Source organism: Orbicella franksi, chromosome 10 (genome assembly GCF_964199315.1).
Source record: "Orbicella franksi chromosome 10, jaOrbFran1.1, whole genome shotgun sequence".
Classification (NCBI taxonomy): Eukaryota; Metazoa; Cnidaria; class Anthozoa; order Scleractinia; family Merulinidae; genus Orbicella; species Orbicella franksi.
In genome coordinates, this window is record NC_138154.1 from 21,822,312 (window position 1) to 21,838,377 (window position 16,066).

Here is a 16,066-nt window from a genome sequence, read left to right on the forward strand (position 1 = left end):
TATAACTGATTGCATCGATGGGAGGCTGGTATTGGGATAGTTATATAAAATTAATGTAATCAGTGTCATTGCGTGTCAAACATCAAAGGTACTTTATGTAGGTATTAGCATTTTTGGTTTCGCGTGGCCTGACTTGCTTCCGTCAAGGCTCTTTAGGGCGGCTTCAGAACATTTATGTCTATCATATTTAGTGTTGATTTACATTGTGTGATCTTTTCAGCTTCTTCCAGTATGATTGATGCTACCCCTATGTGTATTTGTCCTTGCAATCTTACTTCAACGACATCACAAAGTACTTCGCTGCTTCATCATTCAACTAGTGGTGCAATCATTACATCCAGAACTTCTGACCAGAGTCCTCCATCCTCCTACATCTTAACGACCACTGCAACCAATACAACTAGTGCCTATGTCTCTTTGAGCTCTTCTGTATGTTATTGTCCCTGCAACACAACATCTTCCACATCTTACATGTTGCGTAAGTATGCGTATCGAAAGAGATTAGCTCACAGCCGAAATTTCCTACCCAGCTGAAACGTAAAAAATACTATGAGAGTTGACAGCCTATGAGTAATGTAAAAGAAGTACTGCAGCATCATCCAAGTTATTCAATGAATTACCAACTCAGTTTTTGTTCTCATCTTTTCCAGAATCAGAGAATATCATTGCAAATTTTACTCAAAGTATGTCGCCGTCTGCAACCGAGTCAAAATTGTCTAGCCAATCACAAAATATATCAGCCAGTGTGTCACTTAATCCAAACCAAGCTCTGTCTCTGGCAACAAGCGCGTCATCAGTTGCAGCATTGACCAGTCAGGGTGCTTTCGTCTCGTCCAGTTCCTCGACGCACTTAAGTCGGGCCGCTTCCTCGTCAATGGGTGAGTCGTTAACTTTCTTTCCGTGAGTCAATCGATTGTCTTTTAAAACGTAAACCAGCAAAATTAAAAGGGGCGTGGCTCTTTCGAAGAGATTTAAAAAATATCGATTATTGAATCATCAGGAGGCTACCTATATTGGGATAATTTTTCAAAACAATCTGCTCGGTGACAATCCGTGCGAAACGTCACAGATACCACGTGAAATTATTAGCGTGTTTCATTCGGGTGCCCTGTTATGCATCGATCAAGGCTTTTTTAGACTAATCTCGGTCATTCAAGCAATGCAGAGTCGTGTAGCTTTTCTTTGAAAACCTAATGCAGATTTTGTTCTCATATTTTCCAGCACCCCACATTATCATATCAACTCTTGCCCAAATTTCGTCGCCGTCGTCAACAGAGTCCACATCATTCAAACCCAGTGTGTCTAGCCAATCAGGCAATATATCAGTCGGTGTCTCGCTAACACCAACGCCACGTCTACCTTTGACGTCGACAGCGTCAGCAATTACAGAAGTGTCCAGTCAGGGTGCTTTCTTCTCGTCCAGTTTCTCTTGGTTGGTGACTCAGAGCGCTTCCTCGTTAATGAGTGAGTCAATTACTTTCTTTGCCTAAGTCAGTGGATTCTCACTCGAAAAGCGAGACAGGAAGATAACCAGCAAAAGCCGCTGCTTCTTGTGAAAGGCTCAGCAATAATTTAAAATATATAACTGATTGCATCGATGGGAGGCTGGTATTGGGATAGTTATATAAAATTAATGTAATCAGTGTCATTCCGTGTCAAACATCGAAGGTACTTTATGTAGGTATTAGCATTTTTGGTTTCGCGTGGCCTGACTTGCTTCCGTCAAGGCTCTTTAGGGCGGCTTCAGAACATTTATGTCTATCATATTTAGTGTTGATTTACATTGTGTGATCTTTTCAGCTTCTTCCAGTATGATTGATGCTACCCCTATGTGTATTTGTCCTTGCAATCTTACTTCAACGACATCACAAAGTACTTCGCTGCTTCATCATTCAACTAGCGGTGCAATCATTACATCCAGAACTTCTGACCAGAGTCCTCCATCCTCCTACATCTTAACGACCACTGCAACCAATACAACTAGTGCCTCTGTCTCTTTGAGCTCTTCTGTATGTTATTGTCCCTGCAACACAACATCTTCCACATCTTACATGTTGCGTAAGTATGCGTATCGAAAGAGATTAGCTCACAGCCGAAATTTCCTACCCAGCTGAAACGTAAAAAATACTATGAGAGTTGACAGCCTATGGGTAATGTAAAAGAATTACTGCAGCATCATCCAAGTTATTCAATGAATTACCAACTCAGTTTTTGTTCTCATCTTTTCCAGAATCAGAGAATATCATTGCAAATTTTACTCAAAGTATGTCGCCGTCTGCAACCGAGTCAAAATTGTCTAGCCAATCACAAAATATATCAGCTAGTGTGTCACTTAATCCGAGCCAAGCTCTGTCTCTGGCAACAAGCGCGTCATCAGTTGCAGCATTGACCAGTCAGGGTGCTTTCGTCTCGTCCAGTTCCTCGACGCACTTAAGTCGGGCCGCTTCCTCGTCAATGGGTGAGTCGTTAACTTTCTTTCCGTGAGTCAATCGATTGTCTTTTAAAACGTAAACCAGCAAAATTAAAAGGGGCGTGGCTCTTTCGAAGAGATTTAAAAAATATCGATTATTGAATCAGCAGGAGGCTACCCATATTGGGATAATTTTTCAAAACAATCTGCTCGGTGACAATCCGTGCGAAACGTCACAGATACCACGTGAAATTATTAGCGTGTTTCATTCGGGTGCCCTGCTATGCATCGATCAAGGCTTTTTTAGACTAATCTCGGCCATTCAAGCAATGCAGAGTCGTGTAGCTTTTCTTCGAAAACCTAATGCAGATTTTGTTCTCATATTTTCCAGCACCCCACATTATCATATCAACTCTTGCCCAAATTTCGTCGCCGTCGTCAACAGAGTCCACATCATTCAAACCCAGTGTGTCTAGCCAATCAGGCAATATATCAGTCGGTGTCTCGCTAACACCAACGCCACGTCTACCTTTGACGTCGGCAGCGTCAGCAATTACAGAAGTGTCCAGTCAGGGTGCTTTCTTCTCGTCCAGTTTCTCTTGGTTGGTGACTCAGAGCGCTTCCTCGTTAATGAGTGAGTCAATTACTTTCTTTGCCTAAGTCAGTGGATTCTCACTCGAAAAGCGAGACAGGAAGATAACCAGCAAAAGCCGCTGCTTCTTGTGAAAGGCTCAGCAATAATTTAAAACATATAACTGATTGCATCGATGGGAGGCTGGTATTGGGATAGTTATATAAAATTAATGTAATCAGTGTCATTGCGTGTCAAACATCAAAGGTACTTTATGTAGGTATTAGCATTTTTGGTTTCGCGTGGCCTGACTTGCTTCCGTCAAGGCTCTTTAGGGCGGCTTCAGAACATTTATGTCTATCATATTTAGTGTTGATTTCCATTGTGTGATCTTTTCAGCTTCTTCCAGTATGATTGATGCTACCCCTATGTGTATTTGTCCTTGCAATCTTACTTCAACGACATCACAAAGTACTTCGCTGCTTCATCATTCAACTAGTGGTGCAATCATTACATCCAGAACTTCTGACCAGAGTCCTCCATCCTCCTACATCTTAACGACCACTGCAACCAATACAACTAGTGCCTCTGTCTCTTTGAGCTCTTCTGTATGTTATTGTCCCTGCAACACAACATCTTCCACATCTTACATGTTGCGTAAGTATGCGTATCGAAAGAGATTAGCTCACAGCCGAAATTTCCTACCCAGCTGAAACGTAAAAAATACTATGAGAGTTGACAGCCTATGGGTAATGTAAAAGAATTACTGCAGCATCATCCAAGTTATTCAATGAATTACCAACTCAGTTTTTGTTCTCATCTTTTCCAGAATCAGAGAATATCATTGCAAATTTTACTCAAAGTATGTCGCCGTCTGCAACCGAGTCAAAATTGTCTAGCCAATCACAAAATATATCAGCTAGTGTGTCACTTAATCCAAACCAAGCTCTGTCTCTGGCACCAAGCGCGTCATCAGTTGCAGCATTGACCAGTCAGGGTGCTTTCGTCTCGTCCAGTTCCTCGACGCACTTAAGTCGGGCCGCTTCCTCGTCAATGGGTGAGTCGTTAACTTTCTTTCCGTGAGTCAATCGATTGTCTTTTAAAACGTAAACCAGCAAAATTAAAAGGGGCGTGGCTCTTTCGAAGAGATTTAAAAAATATCGATTATTGAATCATCAGGAGGCTACCCATATTGGGATAACTTTTCAAAACAATCTCCTCGGTGACAATCCGTGCGAAACGTCACAGATACCACGTGAAATTATTAGCGTGTTTCATTCGGGTGCCCTGTTATGCATCGATCAAGGCTTTTTTAGACTAATCTCGGCCATTCAAGCAATGCAGAGTCGTGTAGCTTTTCTTCGAAAACCTAATGCAGATTTTGTTCTCATATTTTCCAGCACCCCACATTATCATATCAACTCTTGCCCAAATTTCGTCGCCGTCGTCAACAGAGTCCACATCATTCAAACCCAGTGTGTCTAGCCAATCAGGCAATATATCAGTCGGTGTCTCCCTAACACCAACGCCACGTCTACCTTTGACGTCGACAGCGTCAGCAATTACAGAAGTGTCCAGTCAGGGTGCTTTCTTCTCGTCCAGTTTCTCTTGGTTGGTGACTCAGAGCGCTTCCTCGTTAATGAGTGAGTCAATTACTTTCTTTGCCTAAGTCAGTGGATTCTCACTCGAAAAGCGAGACAGGAAGATAACCAGCAAAAGCCGCTGCTTCTTGTGAAAGGCTCAGCAATAATTTAAAATATATAACTGATTGCATCGATGGGAGGCTGGTATTGGGATAGTTATATAAAATTAATGTAATCAGTGTCATTCCGTGTCAAACATCGAAGGTACTTTATGTAGGTATTAGCATTTTTGGTTTCGCGTGGCCTGACTTGCTTCCGTCAAGGCTCTTTAGGGCGGCTTCAGAACATTTATGTCTATCATATTTAGTGTTGATTTACATTGTGTGATCTTTTCAGCTTCTTCCAGTATGATTGATGCTACCCCTATGTGTATTTGTCCTTGCAATCTTACTTCAACGACATCACAAAGTACTTCGCTGCTTCATCATTCAACTAGTGGTGCAATCATTACATCCAGAACTTCTGACCAGAGTCCTCCATCCTCCTACATCTTAACGACCACTGCAACCAATACAACTAGTGCCTCTGTCTCTTTGAGCTCTTCTGTATGTTATTGTCCCTGCAACACAACATCTTCCACATCTTACATGTTGCGTAAGTATGCGTATCGAAAGAGATTAGCTCACAGCCGAAATTTCCTACCCAGCTGAAACGTAAAAAATACTATGAGAGTTGACAGCCTATGGGTAATGTAAAAGAAGTACTGCAGCATCATCCAAGTTATTCAATGAATTACCAACTCAGTTTTTGTTCTCATCTTTTCCAGAATCAGAGAATATCATTGCAAATTTTACTCAAAGTATGTCGCCGTCTGCAACCGAGTCAAAATTGTCTAGCCAATCACAAAATATATCAGCTAGTGTGTCACTTAATCCAAACCAAGCTCTGTCTCTGGCACCAAGCGCGTCATCAGTTGCAGCATTGACCAGTCAGGGTGCTTTTGTCTCGTTCAGTTCCTCGACGTACTTAAGTCGGGCCGCTTCCTCGTCAATGGGTGAGTCGTTAACTTTCTTTCCGTGAGTCAATCGATTGTCTTTTAAAACGTAAACCAGCAAAATTAAAAGGGGCGTGGCTCTTTCGAAGAGATTTAAAAAATATCGATTATTGAATCATCAGGAGGCTACCGATATTGGGATAACTTTTCAAAACAATCTGCTCGGTGACAATCCGTGCGAAACGTCACAGATACCACGTGAAATTATTAGCGTGTTTCATTCGGGTGCCTTGTTATGCATCGATCAAGGCTTTTTTAGACTAATCTCGGCCATTCAAGCAATGCAGAGTCGTGTAGCTTTTCTTTGAAAACCTAATGCAGATTTTGTTCTCATATTTTCCAGCACCCCACATTATCATATCAACTCTTGCCCAAATTTCGTCGCCGTCGTCAACAGAGTCCACATCATTCAAACCCAGTGTGTCTAGCCAATCAGGCAATATATCAGTCGGTGTCTCCCTAACACCAACGCCACGTCTACCTTTGACGTCGACAGCGTCAGCAATTACAGAAGTGTCCAGTCAGGGTGCTTTCTTCTCGTCCAGTTTCTCTTGGTTGGTGACTCAGAGCGCTTCCTCGTTAATGAGTGAGTCAATTACTTTCTTTGCCTAAGTCAGTGGATTCTCACTCGAAAAGCGAGACAGGAAGATAACCAGCAAAAGCCGCTGCTTCTTGTGAAAGGCTCAGCAATAATTTAAAATATATAACTGATTGCATCGATGGGAGGCTGGTATTGGGATAGTTATATAAAATTAATGTAATCAGTGTCATTCCGTGTCAAACATCGAAGGTACTTTATGTAGGTATTAGCATTTTTGGTTTCGCGTGGCCTGACTTGCTTCCGTCAAGGCTCTTTAGGGCGGCTTCAGAACATTTATGTCTATCATATTTAGTGTTGATTTACATTGTGTGATCTTTTCAGCTTCTTCCAGTATGATTGATGCTACCCCTATGTGTATTTGTCCTTGCAATCTTACTTCAACGACATCACAAAGTACTTCGCTGCTTCATCATTCAACTAGTGGTGCAATCATTACATCCAGAACTTCTGACCAGAGTCCTCCATCCTCCTACATCTTAACGACCACTGCAACCAATACAACTAGTGCCTCTGTCTCTTTGAGCTCTTCTGTATGTTATTGTCCCTGCAACACAACATCTTCCACATCTTACATGTTGCGTAAGTATGCGTATCGAAAGAGATTAGCTCACAGCCGAAATTTCCTACCCAGCTGAAACGTAAAAAATACTATGAGAGTTGACAGCCTATGGGTAATGTAAAAGAATTACTGCAGCATCATCCAAGTTATTCAATGAATTACCAACTCAGTTTTTGTTCTCATCTTTTCCAGAATCAGAGAATATCATTGCAAATTTTACTCAAAGTATGTCGCCGTCTGCAACCGAGTCAAAATTGTCTAGCCAATCACAAAATATATCAGCTAGTGTGTCACTTAATCCAAACCAAGCTCTGTCTCTGGCACCAAGCGCGTCATCAGTTGCAGCATTGACCAGTCAGGGTGCTTTCGTCTCGTCCAGTTCCTCGACGCACTTAAGTCGGGCCGCTTCCTCGTCAATGGGTGAGTCGTTAACTTTCTTTCCGTGAGTCAATCGATTGTCTTTTAAAACGTAAACCAGCAAAATTAAAAGGGGCGTGGCTCTTTCGAAGAGATTTAAAAAATATCGATTATTGAATCATCAGGAGGCTACCGATATTGGGATAACTTTTCAAAACAATCTGCTCGGTGACAATCCGTGCGAAACGTCACAGATACCACGTGAAATTATTAGCGTGTTTCATTCGGGTGCCTTGTTATGCATCGATCAAGGCTTTTTTAGACTAATCTCGGCCATTCAAGCAATGCAGAGTCGTGTAGCTTTTCTTTGAAAACCTAATGCAGATTTTGTTCTCATATTTTCCAGCACCCCACATTATCATATCAACTCTTGCCCAAATTTCGTCGCCGTCGTCAACAGAGTCCACATCATTCAAACCCAGTGTGTCTAGCCAATCAGGCAATATATCAGTCGGTGTCTCGCTAACACCAACGCCATGTCTACCTTTGACGTCGACAGCGTCAGCAATTACAGAAGTGTCCAGTCAGGGTGCTTTCTTCTCGTCCAGTTTCTCTTGGTTGGTGACTCAGAGCGCTTCCTCGTTAATGAGTGAGTCAATTACCTTCTTTGCCTAAGTCAGTGGATTCTCACTCGAAAAGCGAGACAGGAAGATAACCAGCAAAAGCCGCTGCTTCTTGTGAAAGGCTCAGCAATAATTTAAAACATATAACTGATTGCATCGATGGGAGGCTGGTATTGGGATAGTTATATAAAATTAATGTAATCAGTGTCATTGCGTGTCAAACATCAAAGGTACTTTATGTAGGTATTAGCATTTTTGGTTTCGCGTGGCCTGACTTGCTTCCGTCAAGGCTCTTTAGGGCGGCTTCAGAACATTTATGTCTATCATATTTAGTGTTGATTTACATTGTGTGATCTTTTCAGCTTCTTCCAGTATGATTGATGCTACCCCTATGTGTATTTGTCCTTGCAATCTTACTTCAACGACATCACAAAGTACTTCGCTGCTTCATCATTCAACTAGTGGTGCAATCATTACATCCAGAACTTCTGACCAGAGTCCTCCATCCTCCTACATCTTAACGACCACTGCAACCAATACAACTAGTGCCTCTGTCTCTTTGAGCTCTTCTGTATGTTATTGTCCCTGCAACACAACATCTTCCACATCTTACATGTTGCGTAAGTATGCGTATCGAAAGAGATTAGCTCACAGCCGAAATTTCCTACCCAGCTGAAACGTAAAAAATACTATGAGAGTTGACAGCCTATGGGTAATGTAAAAGAATTACTGCAGCATCATCCAAGTTATTCAATGAATTACCAACTCAGTTTTTGTTCTCATCTTTTCCAGAATCAGAGAATATCATTGCAAATTTTACTCAAAGTATGTCGCCGTCTGCAACCGAGTCAAAATTGTCTAGCCAATCACAAAATATATCAGCCAGTGTGTCACTCAATCCAAGTCAAGCTCTGTCTCTGGCAACAAGGGCGTCATCAGTTGCAGCATTGACCAGTCAGGGTGCTTTCGTCTCGTTCAGTTCCTCGACGTACCTAGGTCGGGCCGCTTCCTCGTCAATGGGTGAGTCGTTAACTTTTTTTCAGTGAAAACCAGCAAAATTAAAAGGGGGAAGGCCCTTTCTCAAAGATTTGGCAGAAATTTACAAAATATAGGTTATTGAACCGATGGAAGGGGGTTTATATTGGTATAATTATTCAAAGTCAATGTGATGAGTGACAATCCGATTTAAACGTCAAAGATACCGCACGAGGTAATTGGCGCTCTTTATTTGGCTGGGCCTGTTATGCATCGATCAAGGCTTTTTGGGACTGCTCTAGACCATTTTAAATGTCCATTACATCTAGTGTTGAATTGTATTCTGTGATTTATTTTTAGCTTCTTCTAGTATGGTTGATGTGACTTTTATGTGTATTTGTCCTTGTGGTTCTACTTCAACGACATCACAAAGTACGTCGTCGCTATACCATTCAAAGAGTGGTGGAGTCATTTCATCCGGCCCTTCTGACCAGAGTTCTCAAATCTTCTACAACGCAACGATCAATGGAAACAATACAACTAGTGCTTCTGCCTCTTTGAGTTCCTCTGTATGTTATTGTCCCTGCAGCCCAGCAACTTCCACATCTTACATGTCGTGTAAGTATACGTGTCGAGAGAAGCATTTCAGAGCAAAAATTTCTTGGAGAATTGAAAATATTTATTTGAAGATTTGCCGTCTATACGTAAAAGAATTTTAGCATTGCTGAGTGTTTTACCTTTTAGTTGAAAACCTAATGCAGATTTTGTTCTTATATTTTGCAGTACCCCAGACTATCATTTCAACTCTTAGCCAAAGTATGTCGCCGTCGTCAACAGAGTCCACATCATTCAGGCCCACTGTGTCTAGCCAATCAGACAATATATCAGTAGGTCTCTCACTAACACCAACGCCAACTCTACCTTTGACGACAGGAACGTCAGCAATAACAAAACTGTTCAGTGAGGGTGGTTTCTTTTCGTCGAGTTTCTCTTCGTTCGTGACTCAGAGCGCTTCCTCGTTAATGAGTAAGTCAATTACTTTCGTTACATAAGTCAGAAGATTCTTTGTCGGAGTGCGAACCAGGAGGGTAACTAGCAAAAGCTGCTGCTTTATTTAAAAGGTGCAGCAATAATTTAGAAAATATACGTGATTGAATGCATGGGGGGCTGGTACTGGAATAGTTATTAAAATTAATGTAATCAGTGACATTCCGTGCCAAACATCAAAGGCACTTTATATACGTATTAGCATTTTTTTTTTTTTTCGCGTGGCCTGATTTTCATCGATCAAGGCTTTTTAGAGCGGTTTCAGAACATTAACGTCGATCATATTTAGTGTTGAACTACATTCTGTGATCTTTCTAGCTTCATACAATATGATTGATGCCACCCCTATGTGTAGTTTTCCTTGGAATCCTACTTCAATAAGATTACAAAGGACTTCTTGCTATATCATACAACGAGTGGTGCAGTCAGTACATCCAGCACTTCTCCATTTTTCTACGCCTTAACGACCACTGCAACCAGTACAACTAGTGCCTCCGCTCTTTTAGCTCCTCTGTATGTTATTGTCCCTGTAGCACCACATCCTCGACATCTTACATGTTTAAATTTGCCAGAGAATTGAATTGCATATATTAGGGTTTGCAGTCTATGCATGAAATTATTGCAAGAATGCAGCGCAGAGTGTTTTTGCCGTTCCTTGAAAATCTAACGCAGATTTTTATTGTCACGTTTTACAGCATCCCAGAATATAACTGCAAATGTTAGCCAGAGTATATCTTCGATTTCAATCGAGTCGGCGTCATTCACTCTCAGTGTGTCTAGGCAGTCAGATAATATATCAATCGTTGTCCCACTAACATTAAGCCCAGCTCTGTCTTTGGCGATAAGTAAATGTGCAATTGCAGAAATGTCCAGTCAAAATGGTTACTTTACGTCAAGTTTCTCTTCGTTCTTGAATCAGAACACTTTCTCGTCAGTGAGTGAGTTGTTATCTTTCTCTGTATGAGTCAATCGATTATCTTTAGGCAAGCGAACCAGTGAGGGCTGTTGCTAGGTCTTAAAGGTTCAGCAAGAAGCTAGAAAACGTATTTTATGGAGCCAGCTATCGTTTGACGTGTATTGGTATAATTATTAACTATCAATGTGTTCCGTCACATTTTGAGCGTGAAAGATACCATTGGAAAATACTAGCTTTTTTTTTTCTTTTGTATGACCTGAAATACACACGTCAATGGTTTTTGAAAACTGCTTCAAAGCTTTAATATACATCGAGTGAGCGAGGAAATGTCGTTGTCACTTTCCAAACGTGACGAGTTGAAACGTAGGTAGTTTTTAATGCAGTTTTTTCGGTTCTTATTGAAGAAGTAATTTTATGGATCCTATCTGCGGGTCGCTCGTACGCGTCCTCGATACGGAGCGAAGAAATCAATTCTACGAAGTATTTATTCATGTGGCTCGTATGAACCACTGCAGAGAAAGCGATGGCTTTTGTGATCCATTCTCGCTTAACGCGCCTGCAAAAGCTACAAATACTTTTTTTCAGTTTTTATTTCGCATCTGGGAACGTTTTGCCACTCGTGAAGAAAAATACTGCACTTTACACCGAATTGTTTTGTGTGTGTGTGTGTGCTCGTGAGATGTTTAGAAAAACTTATTGCCCGAATGTATTTTGTGGGAAGTCCAACTTATAGGACCGCATTGCCAAATTCGGAGCGTTTACAATATTCGCCTTTTTATTTTCCTCCGGCTATAATTATAATGTGTAATACCTTTTTGGAAGACGTAATAAGAACTCACAGGGGATCTAGAGTAAATGCATTAGCCTCAGCCTATTATCATATTTATAACAAAACTCTCGATCGCGATTGGTTCTCCACGCGCTTATTTGTCACGTAATCGGCGCCTATTTTTGTATATATTTGTAATTGTCATCTTTTCCATTTTTTATCCATCGAAGGCTGTAGTCTGACAGCCGAAAGTTCTGAAAGTTTTAACTTTATATAGCCAGTGAACGTTTTTTCGTAAATTTTTATAAATACGTTTTGTTTGCTTTTTGGCCATTTGAAAAATGCAACTATCGAAATTTAATTTATATGCCAAATTTCAACTGATTTTAGAAGGTCAGATAACTCTTCTAGTATAAGAGTCTCTTAACAAATAAGAGGTTCTAAAGAAATAGCTTTGCTATGGGTATACCATATCTAAATGGTTAGTTTGGCCCGTGAAAATTAAGCGCGCTAGACGACAACCTATAAGGGAATTTTAAGCAATTGCACTACTTTTAGACGACCGAGCAAAAACGTCGAATTCGCACTCATCTCTATAAACATAATTCGACATTTTATTCGCTTTTGCAACGATTTTATTATTAAAAACATACCAAAGACGGTTTTTAGCTTTACCATTTACCATGTATTTTAAGATCTTTATAAGTGTGTTTGCTTTTCTATATGAAAAGTCAAATTCTAAGGAAATCTGTGAAGAATTAAAACATCCTTTCCGTCCTTTTTCAGAAAAATGCTGATGTCAGCATTTTTGCTGACATTCAAAGCTAATTATGTCGAAAAATGCGCGGCTACCCCAATTTTTCCTTGTGGATTCCAATAGCCATTGCAAAGATCTACTTTTTCCACGTGGTCCTAACCTGGCGCAGAAACCTTTGAATTTAGTAAGCGCCGTCCTTAAACTTATTTTCATGAGAAGGGTTTTTCCACGAAGACTCGTTTTGAATCAGAGGCACAAGATAACTCGGAAATGGCCTATTAAAAAAAGTTGTAATGGGATACCTGTAATTGGACACCCTCGTAATCGGCGCAGATTACGTGGCAAACAAGTGCGAGGAGAACCCATCACAATAAAGAATTTTGTTATAGATACGATTAATAATAAAATACTTTTAATAGTACATGAATTGTTTTTGAAAAGAGTGTCTATAAATCAACTCTACAGTGAAACCACATCCACCGTTGAATGTGTCAGTTGACTCAAAGAGCTCTCGAGCAGTGGTTATTTCCTGGATTTCTGGTTTTGATGGAAACAGCGCAATTCAAAACTACACAGTGAAGAGAAGTCAAGATAATGAAGTGTTTGTAGATGCTGTCTGTCAAGGATCCCTGTCAGATAGTTCCTGTGTGGTGTCCAATACAAGTGCTTCTTTTGGAAACCTCTTACCTTGGACAACATACTACTTTAAAGTGTTTGCAAGAAACGTGGTTGGCACTAGTGATGGGAGTTCTGTAGTGAATGCTACCACAGATGAAGAAGGTGCTGTGCATGAATATAAATAATGTATTTGTTCAAAATTTTAACAGTTGCAATTAATTAATCAATACTCTATTCTTTTAATTAGTTTACTAACACTTATATTTTTCCATTTTAATATATTCTTTTTATAGTTCCACCTATTTTTGTATATATTTGTAATTGTTATCTTTTCCATTTTTTATCCATCGAAGGCTGTAGTCTGACAGCCGAAAGCTCTGAAAGTTTTAACTTTTTATAGCCAGTGAACGTTTTTTGTAAATTTTTATAAATACGTTTTGTTTGCTTTTTGGCCATTTGAAAAATGCAACTATCGAAATTTAATTTATATGCCAAATTTCAACTGATTTTAGAAGGTCATATAACTCTTCTAGTATAAGAGTCTTTTAACAAATAAGAGGTTCTAAAGAAAGAACTTTGCTATGGGTATACCATATCTAAATGCAATGGTTAGTTTGGCCCGTGAAAATTAAGCGCGCTAGACGACAACCTATAAGGGAATTTTAAGCAATTGCACTACTTTTAGACGACCGAGCAAAAACTTCGATTTCGCACTCATCTCTATAAACATAATTCGACATTTTATTCGCGTGGCCTGATATACATTAATCAGGGCTTTTTAAGGCGGCTTCAGAACATTAATAACCATCACATCACACAACAATGTATTTTTTCTCATCTATGTCGCCGTCTGCAACCGATACAAAAGGGTCTAGCCAATCATATAACATATCAGCTCCGTCTCTGGCAACAAGTGCGTCAGCAGTTGCAGAATTGACCAGTCAGGTTGATTTGATCTCGTCCAGTGCCTCGACGTACGTGAGTCAGAACGCTTCCTCGTCAATGAGATAGTCGTTAACGTTCTTTCCATTCGTCAGTCGAATGTCTTTCAACAAGTAACGTAGCAAAGAAGGAAGGGGCGTCAGCAATTACAGAAGTGTCCAGTCAGGGTGGTTTCTTCTCGTCGAGTTTCCCTTCGTTTGTAACTCAGAAGGCTTCCTCGTTAATGAGGCGAGTCAATAACTTTTTTTGCATAAGTCAGTGGATTCTCATTGGAAGGACGAAACAGGAAGGTAACCAGCAAAAGCCGCTGCTTGTTTCTAAAGGCCCAGCAATAATTTAGAATATATAGGTGATTGAGTCGATGACAGGCTGGTATTGAGATAATTACTTAAAATTAATGTAATCAGTGACAATCCGTGTCAAACATCAAAGGTACTTGATTGCTCTACTGATTTGCATCGATCAAGGCTTTTTATGGCGGCTACAGAACAGTAATGTCCATCATATTTATTAGCCACTGCATTATTTAAAGGCTAAGCAATTATTTAGAAAATATAAGTGTTGGATCGGTGGGAGGCTGGTATTGGGATAGTTATTTAAAATTAATGTAATCGCTGATAATCCCTGTAAAACATCAAAGGTACTTTATGTAAATATTAGCAATTTTTCTCGCGTGGCCTTATTTGCATCGATCAAGACTAATTAGGCTGACTTTAGAACATTTCATTAATGTCCATCACATTTAGCGTTGAATTGTATTCTGTGATCTTTTTAACTTCTCCCAGTATAATTGCTGCCATTCCCATGTGTATTTGTCCTTGCAATACTACTTCAATGAGATCAAAAAGTGCTTCTTTGCTATATCATTCAACGAGTGGTGCAATCAGTACATCCAGCACACCTGGAAAGGGCGTGGCTCTTTCTCAGAGATTAAGAAAATATCGGTTTTTGAATAGGCGGGAGGGACTTATATAGGGATAGTTATTCGAAATCTATGTGATCACTGACAATCCGTGTCACAAGTCAGAGATACCACTTGAAGTTATTAGCGTGATTCATTCGAGTTGCCTGTTTTGCATCGATCAAGGCCTTTTGGGACTGCCCTAGACCATTCTTGTTCTGCCTCTTTGAGTTCCTTTGTTTGTTGTTGTCCCTGCAACACAGCATTTGCAACATCTTACGTGTCGTGTAACTATGCAAGTCGAGAGAAGCATTTCATAGCCAAAATTTCTTAGAGAATTGAAAATATTTATTTGAAGATTTGCCGTCTATACATGAAAAAATTTCAGCAATGCAGAGTCTTCTAGCTTTTCGCTGGAAACCTAATGCCGATTTTGTTCTCATATTTTGCAGCACTCCAGACTATCATATCAACTCTTACCCAAAGTATGTCGCCGTCCCCTACAGACTCCACATCAATCAGACCCAATGTGTCTAACCAATTAGACAATATGTCAGTCGGTGTCTCACTCACACCAACGACTGCTCTACGTTCGACGACAAGAGCGTCACCAATTACAGAAGTGTCTAGTCAAGGTGGTTTCTTCTCTTCGAGTTTCTCTTCGGAAGTGACTCAGACCACTTCCACGTTAATGAGTAAGTCAATAATCAGCTATAATTTTGTTTGCGTAAGTCAGTGGATTCCTATTCGAAGGACGAACCAGGAATATAACTATCAAAAGCCACTGCATTATTTAAAGGCTAAGCAATTATTTAGAAAATATCAGTGTCAGACCGGTGGGAGGCTGGTATTGAAATAGTTATTTAAAATTAATGTAATCGCTGACAATCCGTGTAAAACGTCAAAGGTACTTTATGTAAATATTAGCAATTGTTTCGTGTGGCCTTATTTGCATCCATCAAGACTAATTAGGATGACTTTAGAACTTTTCATTAATGTCCATCACATTTAGCGTTGAATTATATTCTGTGATCTTTTTAGCTTCTTCCAGTATGATTGATGCCACCCCTATGTGTATTTGGCCTTGCAATCCTATTTCAACGACATCACAAAGTACTTCGTTGCTATATCATTCAATTAGTGGTGCAATCAGCACATCCAGCACTTCTGGCCGTAGTTCTCCATTCTTCTACATCTTAACAACCACTGCAACCAGTACAACTAGTGCCTCTGTCTCTTTGAGCTCTTCTGTATGATATCGCCCCTGCAGCACAACATCTTCGACATCTTACATGTTGCATAAGTATGCGTATCGAAAGAGATTAGCTCACAGCCAAAATTTCCTACCGAGCTGAAACGTGAAAAATGCTATGAGAGTTGGAA

At 40.2% G+C, this 16,066-nt stretch overlaps 2 protein-coding genes across 7 annotated transcripts in view; both read left to right on the forward strand.

Moving 5' to 3' along the window:
* LOC145501746 (uncharacterized) overlaps positions 1-3,041 on the forward strand; it is a 43,934-nt gene extending 40,893 nt beyond the window's left edge. Inside the window, exons 27-33 of the mRNA XM_081481144.1 lie at positions 221-478; positions 651-878; positions 1,222-1,464; positions 1,801-2,058; positions 2,231-2,458; positions 2,802-2,955; positions 3,026-3,041. Coding sequence (XP_081337270.1) covers positions 221-478; positions 651-878; positions 1,222-1,464; positions 1,801-2,058; positions 2,231-2,458; positions 2,802-2,955; positions 3,026-3,041 — 1,385 coding nt within the window. The remainder of the gene's footprint in view (positions 1-220; positions 479-650; positions 879-1,221; positions 1,465-1,800; positions 2,059-2,230; positions 2,459-2,801; positions 2,956-3,025) is intronic.
* The window catches only part of LOC145500191 (uncharacterized), a 47,454-nt gene continuing 34,350 nt past the window's right edge, over positions 2,963-16,066 (forward strand). For 5 of the 6 annotated variants that reach the window (XM_081479703.1, XM_081479700.1, XM_081479701.1 and 2 more), the window contains exons 1-16: positions 2,963-3,044; positions 3,381-3,638; positions 3,811-4,038; positions 4,382-4,624; positions 4,961-5,218; positions 5,391-5,618; positions 5,962-6,204; positions 6,541-6,798; positions 6,971-7,198; positions 7,542-7,784; positions 8,121-8,378; positions 8,551-8,778; positions 9,094-9,351; positions 9,517-9,759; positions 12,688-13,002; positions 15,136-15,378. In XM_081479703.1, the coding sequence (XP_081335829.1) occupies positions 3,041-3,044; positions 3,381-3,638; positions 3,811-4,038; positions 4,382-4,624; positions 4,961-5,218; positions 5,391-5,618; positions 5,962-6,204; positions 6,541-6,798; positions 6,971-7,198; positions 7,542-7,784; positions 8,121-8,378; positions 8,551-8,778; positions 9,094-9,351; positions 9,517-9,759; positions 12,688-13,002; positions 15,136-15,378 (3,736 nt within the window). In that variant the 5' untranslated portion in view covers positions 2,963-3,040. The remainder of the gene's footprint in view (positions 3,045-3,380; positions 3,639-3,810; positions 4,039-4,381; positions 4,625-4,960; positions 5,219-5,390; positions 5,619-5,961; positions 6,205-6,540; positions 6,799-6,970; positions 7,199-7,541; positions 7,785-8,120; positions 8,379-8,550; positions 8,779-9,093; positions 9,352-9,516; positions 9,760-12,687; positions 13,003-15,135; positions 15,379-16,066) is intronic. The other variant, XM_081479706.1, reaches the window with a different exon arrangement.